At 41.3% G+C, this 15,803-nt stretch overlaps 1 protein-coding gene across 12 annotated transcripts in view; it reads right to left on the bottom strand.

Annotated features, from left to right (window-relative positions):
* The window catches only part of LOC147018401 (solute carrier family 23 member 1-like), a 203,798-nt gene that overhangs the window by 95,383 nt on the left and 92,612 nt on the right, over positions 1–15,803 (bottom strand). For 10 of the 12 annotated variants that reach the window (XM_085898009.1, XM_085898010.1, XM_085898007.1 and 7 more), the window contains 2 exons: positions 14,010–14,084; positions 7,350–7,460 (listed from right to left, as the gene is read on the bottom strand). In XM_085898009.1, coding sequence (XP_085754135.1) covers positions 7,350–7,460; positions 14,010–14,084 — 186 coding nt within the window. The remainder of the gene's footprint in view (positions 1–7,349; positions 7,461–14,009; positions 14,085–15,803) is intronic. The other 2 variants (XM_085898005.1, XM_085898016.1) reach the window with 1 other exon arrangement.

The following is a 15,803-nucleotide window of genomic DNA, read 5'->3' on the forward strand; positions in this document are numbered from 1 at the left end:
TCGCGAGGGAAACTGGAACCTTCAAATACAAGCCATTCAAGATCTGCAACCCTTGTTTGCTGCTTTTGATTCCATGAACTACTTGAGATGGTGCTCCCTCTACCTTGAGGACATGGGGGGGCTGCCTGAGATAGCAGCAGAAGTGCATTCAGAATTTATGGAGGGCAGATTTGCCGTAAAACAAACACTGGGACGTTTCAAAGTGTTTGGATCAGACTATCAACAGTGCCCAGAAATGTGCATCAGGAATATTTGGGAGTTCAAGAAAGAAGAAGTTTGTTGCCAAGTGGGAACTGATATATCATGAGATGCTTGCCATCACAAACCTTCACAGAGAACTTGCTGGTAGAGGTAGTTCCTCCTATGAGTTAGAAGTCAACAGGTCATTCAGCAAAGCAGCAACCGAGTTTGAGGAGGCCAACGTTCAAGCCATATTAAATGTCATAGAGAAGAATGAGAATCCCTTCCTCACTCCCCCAAAAGAGAAAATGCTCCAGAATATCTTAACTGAGGAAGTCATGTCAGAAGATATCAGAGAACAGCTGCTCAATGTGGAGAGAATCGGCAACAATACCTACTCGAAACTTCGTAGAGAAAGGTACATAGAGAAGACCGTTCGACTGTCAGACACGATTCATCGCACCATCCTTAAAACCTTTGCTGCAATCCACAAGAATTCATTCCCACACAAAGGAAAAGCAAAACTCAACAAGCGAGAAGATGCTCAGATGAAACGTACACTAGAGATTGAAAAGATACGAGGACGGACTATGGAGGAACTCCTGCAGTACGATGTGTGTACGTCTCCTCTCTTTGATGACGAAGGCCTAATGACCTAGCCAATTAAAAGTGAAATTGTCCATGAACTTGAATCTCATCTCAGCGACCAGGACCCAAGAACACCGAGACCTGATGACTTAATGGGAACATGCTGTATAGTTGATGTGATGGCAAACATTCGCAAGATCCGAACAAAGAGTTCAAAAAATGTTGGTGACTTCTGTGATGCCTTTCTAAGCTATGTTGCCTCTACAGCAAAGGGTGCCTCGAGAATGAATTCTGTGTTCGATTCCTACATGGGAACGTCTTTGAAGGATTCTGAGTACCAAAGGCGAGAGATGATGTCACCCATAGAACTGTCGGGATGGAGCCCCTCGGGATGTGTCCAGGGAAAACAGATGTGTCGGGATGTGTCCAGGGAAAACAGATGTGTCGGGATGTGTCCAGGGAAACCCCTCTCCCTCGAGAAATGGACAGGTTTTGGCCATCCAGTGTTAAAGCAAAATTTGAATCCCTCATTCATGCAGAGGCGCTGGTACGGAATTGGAGTGCTCCTACGTTGGAGATTATATTCAGTCATTTCAGTGGACCAGACAGCATCATCGTTTCATGTTTGTCCATGATATCGAGACCTGGAGAGGTTCCAAAACTCAAGTGTAGTGTAGAAGAGGCTGACATGAGGATTATACCACATGCGATGCATGCTGTTAAACAAGGTAAAAATTGTATCATAGTCCTATCGTCAGACACGAATGTGTTCATTTTGCTGATGTTCTACTGGAGCGAGCTGAATGCGAACGGCCTCGAAGAACTCTGGGTGAAGGGGTTGGTGACTCGACAAGATACATATCCTTTCAAAGAGGATTGGACGAACTTTTTGTCAGGTTTTGCCAGCTGTCCACACACTAACTGGGTGTGACTACACAAGTAAAGTTGGAACCAAGCATGCTGCTCTAATAGCCAATCCAGAGATGTACTTAAAGGACTTTGTGGTGGTGACAGGTAACCTGGATATAGTAATTGATAAAGTAGAAGCCTATCTGACACAGGTCCTTAAGAAAGGAACGATGAAAACCATGAATCAGCTCTGAAGCCACAGGTATCATCATGCCAAGCAGTCAAGTTTGGATGGCCTGCCACCCACAAATCATGCAATTCGGTTGCATATTTTGAGAGCCGACTTTGCTACAAAAGAGATGGTGTCCCTCTCATCATGCGAACCCTCTGACCCAAGACAATTTGGTTTCGAATTTATCGATGATCTTCTGGTCCAAAGCAGGGGGAACAATCCAATTCCTGAAGACATTGCAATCCACTGCACATGTCAAAAGTGTGGAACTCGGAGATGTCCTTGCCGCAGTTCTAAGAATCCCTGTTGTACATTTTGCACTTGTCAAAGTGACTCGGAAAAGTCAGGATGTCAAAATGTATTTTGTGTCGTCAGAAAGCGAGTGACTGAATCATAAGTTTATATGCATTTCCAAACCAGAATCACATTCCACCAATCTTTCAGTGGGAAGTGGAAATCACATTCCCACTTGGCAACAAACTTCTTCTTTCTTGAACAACCATGCGTTTACTTACCATGTTGGAGTGGCAGGTTTTGTTTATTGTTTCGACCCTATGGTGGTCATTAAGTACATTCCATTCATATCTGTACTTTTTGTATCTATTCCAAAAAATTTGACCCCAATAGAGGACAAAAATATGGATCTGGCATGTGCTGTTGTGCATTTTCCACAGAAATTTTCACTTGACCCCAATTTCCGTGACCTTTTGACCTCTAGTGACCTCATTATTGGCCCAATCTCCAGAAAGGTAATATCACATGGAAGAGTCTACGGCAAACAGTTTAAGGGTTAATTTGTCTATCGAGGGTGAACGGGTGTGACATAATAACCATTTAAGTTTCCCAACAGGAAATCGTTTGAGCGGTGGCCAAAAAGTGATCAGATTGAAAGTCGACCGCTTTCCATTCTGTGCTGTTTTCATTTTATTGCAACAAATTCCACTTTATCCATATGATTGTGTTCCTTGGCACCAAAGGTGATGGGATAGACACTCAGAGAGGGTAAAATATGGATGTGGCATGTTCTGTGGGCCACGTTTCAGAGATCGGTCAGATTTTCACTTGACCCAAATTTTCGTGACCTTTTGACTCGAGTGACCCGAATCTTGAACCAATGAACCTAATTTGCATATCATATGAAAGAGGGTCTCAAGACCGACATTTTGAGCAGTAATTTGTGTTTTTAGGGTGTAAGACTGCAAAGTAAGTCGTTTTCATTTCTACTACCCCAATAATTGGCTCGACAATTTCTGTCGGAACCCCCAAAAGAGGCACCATTTTCGCACTTATTGCCGGGTTATGGAAATGGTAACCAAGTTTTTCTGTTAAGGGAAGTAGTCAACTTCAAAATTCCAGTGAGTAACTTCGGGTACATTTTTTGCACACGAGGACCCCCCTAGCTGATGCATTATTAAAGAATACCTTGCTATTATGTTTAATATTCTTAGCCATGTCCTTCTCGTACTCTGTTTTGGCTTGTCGAGTTATTTTCTTAAGCTGACTCTGTTAACTCCGACAGTGATATAAATCTAACTCCAGTCCTGTTATTTTAAACCTAATAAATACCTTCTGCTTCTCCTTAACCACGCTGGCCTCTTTCTGCTTCGCGTTTTACACCACATTGGAATGTACTTCCTCTGCACTCCACATATTTGGTCCTTAAAGGCTTCCCATTTCTCTGATGCTGATTGGGAGAAGCTAACAATTGGACGATCAAAATCACCCAACTCTCTCATACCCTCAAGGTTTGCCTTTCTGAAATCTAATAGCCTGACTCTACTATCCTGAACTCTAACCTGAAACAGAATCTTTGCACACATGATGTTATGGTCACTTGCTCCAAAATGCTCCCCTACCTCCACCTCTTCCACCAAATTGGGATTGTTACTTAAAAGGAGGTCTATCACTGCACTCCCCCTCGTGGACTTGTCTACAAACTGGGTTAAAAAGCAATCCCGGACTAAAACTAGGAAATCCTCATCTGCTCTGCCCTTTCCCTGTTCCTGGACCCAATCTATCCCTGGCAAGTTAAAATTACACATCATCAATACTCATCCCTTACCACATGCCCTTTTGAATTATTCATACACTCCTCCTTCCTCTTCTTCCTTCCCACCAGGAGCCCTATAAAAGCATCCTTCCAGTATCTTACTGTTTTTACAATCTCTAATCTCGACCCACACAGAATCCTCAACATTTATTCCTTCCTTAATGTCACCCCTTTCTCTTGATGCAATGCTGTCCTTTACCCAGATTGCTACTCCTCCTCCTATTCTCTCCTTCCTATCCACACCAATATACATTGTAGCCTTCTAATCCTGTCCTCCAGTAACTCTCCTCCTTAAACCATGTCTCACTCACTGCAACTATGTCGTACACCTCGCTCTCCACTTTGGCTTCAAGCTCTTCCATCTTATTAAACTTCTGGCATTGATGTCGCATATGTTTAACTTTTCCCTTCCTGAAATTCTATTTTCTTGCCTGGCCTTACTTAGCACAATTATATTATCAGTTCCTTCCTTGATAGCTTCCCAACCCTCTGCTGATCGAAAAAAAAAAAAGCCTGAATTCCTTCAATTCCCACTGCAAACCCTGCTGCCCCCTTTCTATTTAACATACAGCCATCATTGCGGAAACACTCCCAGGGGTTTCCTTATTTTTTTGGAGTAGGAAGCTACCATTAAAAAGTAGCAGGTTACCATCACCGCGTGCGAAGCGAGCGCAGTTGTATGGCCGGGGTCCAGGGCCGGCCTCGGGCCCTGGAAGCCGGAGGATCCTAGATGGCTGGAGATGCATTCTAGCATGATTTCTGACATGAAAGAGTTCTCATATCATCATGCTGATGGGGTGGAAAACTCCACAAAAACAGGTGGTTAGGCCTATTCTGGATGTAGTTGCATTAACATACTGACTGGTTGACTGAAATTCAGCTATACTGTATAGTTAGTTCAAGTCGATGGTAAATGCATGTACCTGTGGTACCAGTATTCAGTTGGCCAGTTCACTTCAGTGAATAAACGGCGATTTTCAGTGCAAATAACCACGAATAATAAGATGTACAAAAGCTGATTTAAGCTTATAGGCCAATTACTTTATGAATTAAAAAGGCACAACGGGTGACCGTGTATTTTGGAGCCACATCACTTGACAAAAGCTAAAAATGGACGAGGTGAAACACGTGTTTCGTGAAACAACAACAACGTCGCACTCGCGAGAGTGCAAGTTTAGACCAGTCACTGATGGCCAGAAGTTTACCTCCCATGTCTTTGGACTTCTTCGAAAATCCAAAGTCAAAGAGGGATTTTCGTTTCGATGCCATCGTTTTGGCACAGAAACTGCGAGGCCTACAAAGTTTATTTTCTTGAGGTCATTGCTGTATGGTATCAGGGTATCAGGCCAACAGTCCAAAACGAGGCTAAAGCAGAGAACTCTCCACTGCAGGAGGCGTGTTTTAGCTGCTTGTGTTATTTTTAGGTCAGTGTTGTGCTCGACCTGGCGAGAATACCAACAGTAAAAGTAAGCCCGCTTTCATCTCGGATTTCAAAACAGGGGGAGTGTAGAGATTTCGTGGTGACAAAAAATAAAAAAATAAAAAATAAAAAACGAACACTCGGAGCTGAAGTAGGCGGCGACCTTTGACATTTTTTTCTCTTGGTAGACGGCTGCGGGTCGCCGGTAACCGGCTTCGAAGGAAACCCCTGCACTCCCTTTGTCCCTGAAATGATTCAAACTGCTTCTTAAATGTAAAACCTTGCTCCCGACACCATTCTTCCAGCCATTGGTTGATGTATATTGCTCTGCTCATAATTTCTATTTCATTTCCTATTGTTGGAAGAATCCCAGAAAACATGACATCACAACCCTTTGCTTTCAGCCGCTTACCCAATATCCTGTATCTATTTTTCAAAACCTCTGAGTAAACTTTCACAAAATCATTCGCACCGAGGTGTACCACAACCAACTTCTTCCTACCACGACCCAATGCAATATTGTTTACCCTTCCTTCAATGTCTCTAACTCCTGCTCCTTAAAAACTGCACAGAATTCTATATCTGTGAGTCTTCCTGCAGAATGAAGAATCCACATATTTAATAATCTCATCACCCACAAAAACTGTCTCCCAAACCTCATTTCTACCAATCTATATTGCTGCACCTTCACCACTGCCTGCTCCCGCTGCACCGTCACCCCATAACCAATTATTATCGACAAGTTTCTCACATTCTGCTACTTGCTGCAAATTATCTATCTGTTCCTTGAAAAGTAATAACCATCCTCAAGTGGGCCATTTCCACACACTTCCTGAAACAGTAAGAACCCTCTGCTTCCCCTCTTGTTGATATGGCCCACATTGAACATCCATCACATTTTATGAATTACTCTTCCTTTCTCCTTCAGTCTTCATTTATACCCTTTTCCACCACCATACTCCCAAGGCCCTAACTGACTTAAAGGCTAAACTTAACACCAGGCCTCCCCCTGCTTATTTCAATAAACTAACACAAATACCCACCAACACTGTGATGAACATACAACTTCAGCTTTCTATATAGTCCCACAGCCCCTGAAACAAATCAGGAGAACAATATATGCAAACATCACAATAAATAAATAAATAAATAAACTCTTCTTTGTTCTGGTTGAGCTGTAATATGTCTAAGACCCCCACAATCCCTCCCATATTAATCTCTTGAATTGTTTCCCTTTGTAACCTGTTGATGAGTTTCCTTTAGAAAATCGTTCTGCAGCTCCGTAAACCAATGAATAATAATAAAAAAATTAAAACATGTATATATACACATACACACACAGTCCTCAGATTACGCAAGGTTGACTTAAACTCGACTTTACGTAAGCGCCCATTAATTTTTTTTATTATTATTACGATTATTTTTAGATTTGTCAATTCTTTACGCGAACTTACATACAGCCCAGTTTGGCACTGCTTGTCACAAATGCAGGGGGTCAAGATGGACCCCATGCACACATTACACTTGTGGACTTTGGCTCCCACGTCCAGACTGAAACTAGGACCCTCCGGACTCACTCCCTTCCTGCTCCTCACATAGCCACAGCACCATTGTTTCCCCATGGAAGTGACATCACTCCAGGAGTCTCCAGCGATGGAGCTATTGGACGTGGCAATGTGAAATTGAAGGTGTCCATCATTTTATGCTCTGGCTGCAATTATTAGCGGTATGCAAGAAACAACAAAAGGCTTGTGGTGAGACATAACCATCCACATGGACAGAAATTATGAAAACTCAGCTCAAAAAGCACGATTGGTTGAAAATTAAGCTCAGCAATCACTAAACTGGTTCACAAAGAGGTTGCTCGGGATTAGTCAAAACCACAATATTGAAGGTTTACTGTATATTCAAAGAAAATGCTGGAAGAGCAACAAAAGAGAATAAAACTGCAAGCAATATGCACCAATGCAGAAGCAAACAAGTCACAGAAGACCAGATTTAAAAGATGCCAAAAGGAAAATTGTCCTTACCTGAAAGCCTAGCAACAAGCATAGATACCAAGGAGGTACCTCTGTGATGGTATAGATCATATCTGGAACCAAGCGTTTGGCCCGCAATTGGCCAGACAAGATAACTTCCTTCACACAAGAAAAGGTCAATTTTAACATCAGCAGCAATACAATCGGGGTCTTTGAAGCAAACTATACACGAGTGAGACATCTATCCAAATCAAATCTGCGAAACAGGCGTTTCAAAAGATTCAAAGCAAAAAATTAAACAAAATTAAAAAAAACATCACCAGGGCAGAGAAACAACAAAGGAATTTCATCATTAAGAAATACTGCTGTGTCCAATTTGAGGTCCAAGTCATGCGGTAAACTTTCACCACCAACCTCGCCTTTAAACAATGAGACCTTGACTGCAGTTCTCTATGGAAATATAATACGCAAAATCAGATGTCATGCTAACTCTGCAACAACATAGCTTTACCACATGAAAGTCATCCACACAAAGACTGCATAACATGCTTGTCCAACCTATTTTTGTTTGTACAAAACCATGGCTCGTGGTAGACCTAGACCACAGAACAGATCAGGATGCAACGGAACAAAAGGAACAGCATAAAGAGAGGGGACACCAACAGCAGGGTTGAGGGACAAAATAGAGGAAGACTTGGACAAACAATGGGTAAGGGAGGAATGGGGTGGACAAGATGGATACAGAGGCAAACTCTCAGGAAGGAAAAAAAAACGAAAATTTTGAGGGAGGTGGGCTTGGGGGATGAGGGGACTGGAAAAGATCAAGGTTTTTGATGGGGAATGATCTGAAATGGTGGTGACAACTGTCTTCATGAATTGGAGGGAAGAGTGAAATTGATGAGAATGTAGAAATTTGTTCCACAGGTGAAAAATGTGTGTAACAAAAAAGTGGAAGTGAGCAGTAATTCTGTAATTTGAAAGTTTCACCAGAAGCTGGTCGCTGGTGGACCATGTGCACCCTGCAGAAACATTGGGGGAGGGGACAAAGCACAGAAAGCAGAGGGTGCAAGACCAAAAAGGAGGCGGTAGAAGAAAGAGATCACGGACCTGTCTGCAAATGGGTAAGTGATTGGCCCATAGACTCAGCTTCAACACGGGATTTCCAATAATCTTGAAGGCCTTGATTTCCAGTGTCAAGCTGAGCAAGGTGTGTGGCAGGAGCACCAACCCAGAGGAGAGAGCAGTACTCCATCAAGCTGCAGATGAAAGCCTTGTAGGTGGATAAGAGTTCAGGTGTGCCAGCGAAGGACTTTGTATGGTGGAGGATGTCCAGTTGGTGACTGGCTTTGGAGGCCAATTTTGAAATGTGGGTTGCCCCATAAAGATCATAGCTGATAGCGAGACCCAAGTGTTTTAATGACTGAACTTCTTTCAAAGTATTGTTAAAAACATAGATGGGAGGGTTTGCCAGACTGTGCTTTCAGAAAGATACTAAGTGTGTGACATTTGTCAGGATTGAGAGACACATTCCAAGTGTTTGACCAGCTTGTGATTCTATCAAGGTCTGAAGGAAGAGGATGCTGCCTGCCTCTTTGAAGGATGAGGGATGTCACAGCAAAGGTTGAGTCATCAGCAAAGAGATAAAGAGGATTCTCCAGAGAGTCAGAGAGATCGTTGATCATGGTTATAAATAGAATGGGGTGCAGCAAACTGCCTTGGGGCGCTCCAGCTTTAACAGGGAGAGGCGATGAAAGGATTTCATTGAGAGCCACAGGTTGGCTCCCAGAGTAAAGGAAGTCATTTACTCAAGAGTGGAGTTGGGCTTGGATGCGATAGGGAGAGGGTTTAGAGAGTGAACTGGGTTGCCCTACTCATCCCCCTCACACCTGCTCCTCTTAAACTCCTCTGGCAAAGCTGGTTGGTTCTTGCATCTCAGTCCTCAACTTCACCATGCTTACCCCACTTTTCCTTCCTCTGAGCGAGCCCAATATACAAAGGAGTCGTGTCATCTAACAACCGAAATAAAAGAATGAATACTCAACCAAAAATATAAGTTTGGTGGACAACAATCTGCAAAAAGTATGGAACTGTGTTCTACACAGTAAAGCATGAGAATGGAATGAAAGCACGAGTCAACTATGATTATTGCACAATCCTATGAATGCTGCGATATTTCAGGTAGTTTTTGAAATGGTATACAAGAACCTCAGCAAGAAAACTGTTATGGACCTTCCCATGATGTTATTTAATGGACCTCCACTAATTTCCATTTTTGATTTTCCATACCTTTTCCAGACTTAAGAAAAATGGCAAAAATCCATGCTTTCAAAACCTTGAATTTGAGTTTTTAAAAAACTAAATGCTATTCAAGGATTTCCAGGCCCTGCACGAATGCCGTTTCACTCTCAATGGTGAAGAATTAATATAAAGTATTCGAGTATCCAGATCCCGATCCAGCTCTTCACCAAAATATTACACTGGGGAACAATTTTTTTTTCTTATTATCTGTTGCATGAGATTTTTCAACTTATTCTATGTATTTTTCCAACGCTAATTTCAAATCTGCAATCGGTTTTCCTCGACATGCTCTAATTTTCATGCAATTTGAAACTTGCGATTTTCACAAAAAAGGACACACATTGCTATTTGCACTAGGGATAACTTGAGAACTAGGGGTGCGATTTCGGACTTTAGTGGAAATATACGATGCCTAAACTGCTAAATAACTATAGACCGTATTCGTTTTGCTCACGATTTATTTGACATCAATTTTCTTTATCTTTATTGATATATATTCCTTAACTTTATGTTTTTCTTCGTTTCAGAACTGATCATGGCTTCTTCAACAAGACATAAATGTGTAAACAAGCCGGTAGGCGACATGGCTGCTCGCAGATGGAAAGCTGGCCGACGCGACTAGCCGATATTCATGCACATGCCATCAATCAATTTAGCACAATAAATATGATTACCACAGCCCTCTTATTTTGCATCCATAAACCCACCTTGTAAAATTTCAGGCATGTTTCCAAAGAGACTCTAACAAATGGCAGCCCAGGTAATTCCATTTATCTATTCGCTAAAGATTTTATTTTTTTTATATGATGCTGCAAGACATTCTCCTTGGGCACAAAAAAAAAAAAAACAGGTCCCACGGAGGTATTAAATTTTGTACAGTCTACAATAAGTGTATGATGTACGATAAAGTGTTTTAGCTGTTGCGAAGCAACGGAGGTGTGAATAGCAACCATTCATTTTTGTGTACATGCTCGCCACATTGCACACATTTCACCCAAGTTTCATCAAAATCAGACTCTTTCCCTTAGAGATATTCACAATTAACCGTTTCTGAAATGTTCGACATGAACTTGCCCAAAACCTATCTCCTCCTACAAATATTTTTTGTTAGGGCTGTAAATTGGCATGAAGGGAGCAAGATAGATCGCGCACAGAACTTTAAGCTTCGATTTTTCGTTTTTATCTTGCCAAAACGAAGTTTTTGCAAGATATGTTAGTCAGCTTGTATGGTTTTTTTATTTTTATTGTTTTTTTATTTTTGTCTGTTATCACGTATAAAAAAATTCTGCAGAGCACAGTTATCATTGGAAATTTTTGTAACTTCGCATATCAGAGGCCTATAGAGGTCCCTTTCAGCGCATAAAATTTTGAAGGTCAAGGTCACTTTGTCGCAAATCGGGGGAGTCGACGAAACCCTTATTTTTTGAGTAATTTTGATCGGATAGTCTTCAAACTTCATGGGAATATAGTTCATGGTCTGGCGCTCAGCTGATAATTTTTGGTGGCGATTGGCCTTGACCTTCATGGTTAGCGCCTGAGGTCAAACATATTTGACCCCAAGGTCAAATTTTCAAGTTTTAGGAACAATATCGTGGAGTACCTCAAATTGAACACCTCGATGAGTGCTTTCTAGATATGTCAAGCTTGAGACATTATGACATCATTTGGTGACGTTATGAGGCAAACGCATATTTTTCATGGTTACTCTGTAGAACGATTCTCATCGGAATCTCTCGTAGGCAGATATTCCTCAAGGAGTCGCTCCTGGTGGATAGCAGCTCTGTTCACCTCAGTGTGACCTTAAAGAAGTCACACGTGGTCACCTTTTGGCAAGATACGGGTCACCCTGCGGGTGACATTGGGATATTTTTTTTTGATTTTTTTCGATTTTTTTTGACCACGTTAAAGGGCCATTGCTATGCCATTGCTAGGGCCTGGGGTCCCATATTCGAAAGCACACGATTCCCAGAAATGTTGGTCCTACCTACCAAATTTCATTGGAATCGGTTGAGTGGTTTAGCCCCGAAGCTTGACCAAAGTTTCGCGGACAGACAGACAGATGGAAATGTCCAGAATAAGGGTGCTCTAAGAGCAGCCAATAATCCTGATGCATTCTGTTATGTATGTGGCTGCTACACACTACTTCGTCAAAAGCGCAAAATAACATCGTTTGTAATGCATGCCTATAAAGCCTATTTTGATGTTCCCCTTGGCGACCAAGACAAGAAATGGGCTCCTCATATTGTATGTGATAATTGTGAGGAAATGCTTCGTGACTGGACAAAAGGAAAACGAAAAGGTCTGCCTTTTGGAGTTTGGCGAGAACCCAATGACGACGTAACCGACTGCTATTTTTGCCTGGTCAACACAAAGGGTGTCGGCAAGACAAACCGGCAAAAGATCTCCTATACCTGTATTCCCTCAGCAATTCGACCTACTCGGCACTCTGAGGAACTCCCCGTTCCAGTCTTTAATGGTTTTGTCTTATCTGAAGATGAAGGCAGTGAACATAATCATCAAGAGCACGAGGGTCGTGATGACGGGCTTCAAGAAATGGTTTCAGAATCCTAGCCTCCTCATCTGATACCAAACAGTCATCAGCCCCTCAGCAGTTTAGCCAACCAGAATTGAATGACTTGCTGCGTGATTTGGGGCTCTCCAAGAAAGCAGCTGAGGTATTAGCCTCCAGGCTGCAAGAAAAAAAATCTATTTGACCACTCTGCAAATGTTTCACATTTCCGAAAGCGGGACCAGATCTTTGTCGCCTTTTTCTCAGAAGACAAGCAGTTTGTTTACTGCCACGATATCCCAGGTCTTCTCAGGCAATTTATGTGTTACTTCGTATAATCCAAAAGAATGGCGATTATTTCTGGATACCTCTCAGCGCAGCCTAAAGTGTATTCTCTTGCACAATGGCAATGTTTCTGGAGCGGTTCCAGTAGGTCACTCAATGCATTTGTGAGAAGAACATAACGACATAAAAATGGTCATTGACTTACTCAAATATCACGAGCACAACTGGATCATTTGTGTGGACTTGAAAATGGTCAACGTTCTCCTTGGTCAACAGAAAAGCTTCACAAAGTTTCCTTGCCATCTCTGCATGTGGGACAGCAGAGCTCGAGAGAAACACTGGATCCAGAAGGAGTGGCCCATCCGTGAAACTCTGGAAGCAGGCATGCCAAACATTGTGAATGACCCAATCGTCAACCGAGGGAAGATCATTTTTCCCTCGCTCCATATCAAGCTCGGCTTGATGAAACAGTTGGTGAAGGCATCGAGTAGTGATGGTGAATGTTTTCAACATATAGTTTCTGCTTTACCTGCTTCGTCTTTCGAGAAGATCAAAGCAGGTGTGTTCGATGGACCTCAAATTCGTACCCTTGTACGTGATGAGGAATTTGTAAAGAAGATGAATGACAAGGAGAAGACAGCGTGGCTGTCTTTCGTCGCAGTTATACAAAACTTTCTTGGTAACAAAAAGGAAGATAACTATGAGTTTCTGGTTACTACAATGCTTTTGGCTTTTCACGATCTTGGGTGCAACATGAGTGTCAAGCTCCATTTCCTGAAAAGTCACCTTGATCAATTCCCTGAGAACTTTGGGGCTGTAAGTGAGGGACAGGGAGAGCGCTTCAATCAGGACCTCATGACGAAGGAAGAGCGAGCGCTACCAAGGGTGATGGGACAAAAATATGATGGCAGACTACGGCTGGAGCATCAAATGAGATTGCCCTGTGGAAGTCCACAAACGCAAGAGCGACAAGTGCAAATTCTTGCCTGAATAGAACCTATTTGAACTTTGCATTCCATCCTTATCAATTGTTCTGAATCACCTTTCGCCTTTATGTTGAAATATATGTTGATTTAAATTTGCTTTTAATTGAAATTGTAACTTACCAAATAAATGTTGAAAATGTTAAATTGCAAAATATATGTTTAATATAAATTTGCTTTTAATACAAATTGTAACTTCCCAAATAAATGTTGATAATGGTGGATTGCAAAAAATCTGGAGTTTACAGAGAGAAACTAACTTCAGATTTCAATTCAGCACACTCAAATTAGGTAAGATCAAGTGCTGGTATCAATGCAACAACAACTTTGTTCCCCAGTGATAATCAGTTGGTACCTGTTACGCATCTAACCTGTCCACCAAGTTCTGACTGAACCTGTACACACCTTTTTGAGATATGTGCTCACAGACAGACAAACGTGAAACCATAGCCGATGTCCACCTTTTGTGGTGCAGGTACTAATTATTAGCTTACAGGAAATAAGCAATTTATGATACACTCCACTAATATGGCAGCAACTTCATTCTATACAAAAATAAAGAAATAAATAAAAAAGAGAATTATCAAGCAACATTGGTAAATTGCAAAAGATTATTTGTAAATGTTTTACACTTACCTTATGTGCCGCCAGTGGAATGTGTTCTTCAGACACTGCAGAAATTGGAACAAAACGAGGTACCTCGTCCATCCCCTGAAGTCAGACAGAATTGGAGGTGGAAGCATTTGAAATAGCTCAAACAAACAACATTGAACCACATGGACATTTACATAAATTGTGTCAGTGAAAATAGGAGAATATTAATTGATCAACTTACCCTGAACCCTCCTAACAATTCCCTTACCACTGCTGTTCCTTCACTAAAACAGGTTGAAAAAAAAAAATAAAAAAATCCATACACTGATATCTTTCCAAACACCTCTAAGGTCAACGCGTCCTAATCATATTAAAGACCAATTACTGCACCGTAGTACCAAGAAGAAAGCCACACATAACAAGACAGTGTGTGTGTGTGTGTGTGTGTGTGTGTGTGTGTGTGTGTGTGTGTGTGTGTGTGTGTGTGTGTGTGTGTGTGTGTGTGTGTGTGTGTGTGTGTGTGTGTGTGTGTGTGTGTGTGTGTGTGTGTGTGTGTGTGTGTGTGTGTGTGTGTGTGTGTGTGTGTGTGTGTGTGTGTGTGTGTGTGTGTGTGTGTGTGTGTGTGTGTGTGTGTGTGTGTGTGTGTGTGTGTGTCGATTAAAAAAAAAGTCATAGCTTTTTAAATCAAACGTATTCATGCATTATACATTTAACAACATATTTTTTTTAAACACATGATGATCAGAGGGTGCTTGTGGGGTAGGGGGTGCTTTGCAGATAGGGGGTCAAAATAGCTCCGACACTGTTTGAAATAGGAACTTGAAACTTTGGGACATAGTAGAGATATTATATATATATATATATATATATATATATATATATATATATATATATATATATATATATATATATATATATATATATATATATATATATATATATGTGCACAGCACTGTCGGATTTTTGGTATGACCCCTAGTATAGGGGCCGGGCCAGAGGGGGTGGGGTCATGGGGGCTGATTTTTTTTGAAGTGTATTTACCATTGTACATGGTAAATTCTTTTATAAAGAACTTACTTATGTGGCCCCCATGAGTGACAAACAGTCACAGGTTTAACTGTATTTATCTAATTGAATATGAACAATTATTATAATTAATATTATACACAGTTCATTCCCATGATTAAATTGATGCACAGTTCTATATTGCTGGACAGTGTTAAATTAATGTTTCATGAAATGTTGACATGCTTGCAATGACTTCTGATTTAGTAAACATAGTAAATCTTTGGTCATAAAGCACATCAAATAGAAAAGAATAGTCAATCCATTTTGCAAGATAAAATTTCACGTAGCGTTAATGGGACAAAGCAGTGCGCACGGGAATATGCGATGGTGTGCCATCGACAACGTAGTTCTAGTTTATGATTATTTTTATACCAAAAGAAAATTTATGAAATGGAGATAAATTTGCTTTATTGATGAAAAATGATGCAGCTTAGATGTCCTCCATTTTCGGCTTCTCAGAGACGGGCTCTTTCGACAGCTCTTTCTTTTGTTTGAAATTATTTTGATTGATTTGAATTCACGTATTTTCACCATAAGGAAATAAAAAGTTATTCAGTTTATTTATTTTTCTTATGAATAAATTCCTTGTTGACGTTTCGTCCTGTCTGTGCTTGTCCTTTCCTTCCATTGAACCAGCATTGTCCCAACAAAGCTAGACTGGGAGGTCATTCCCAAGCAAAATAACCTGTCATAGTGGGCATGCACTAGCGGTAAACGGTAAACGCTCGGCCGCCCTAATCAAGATCGAGTCGAGATAAGATTAGTGCA

This window comes from Eptatretus burgeri, chromosome 10 (assembly GCF_056783735.1).
Source record: "Eptatretus burgeri isolate ZD-2024b chromosome 10, Ebu_testis_v1, whole genome shotgun sequence".
Lineage (NCBI taxonomy): Eukaryota > Metazoa > Chordata > Myxini > Myxiniformes > Myxinidae > Eptatretus > Eptatretus burgeri.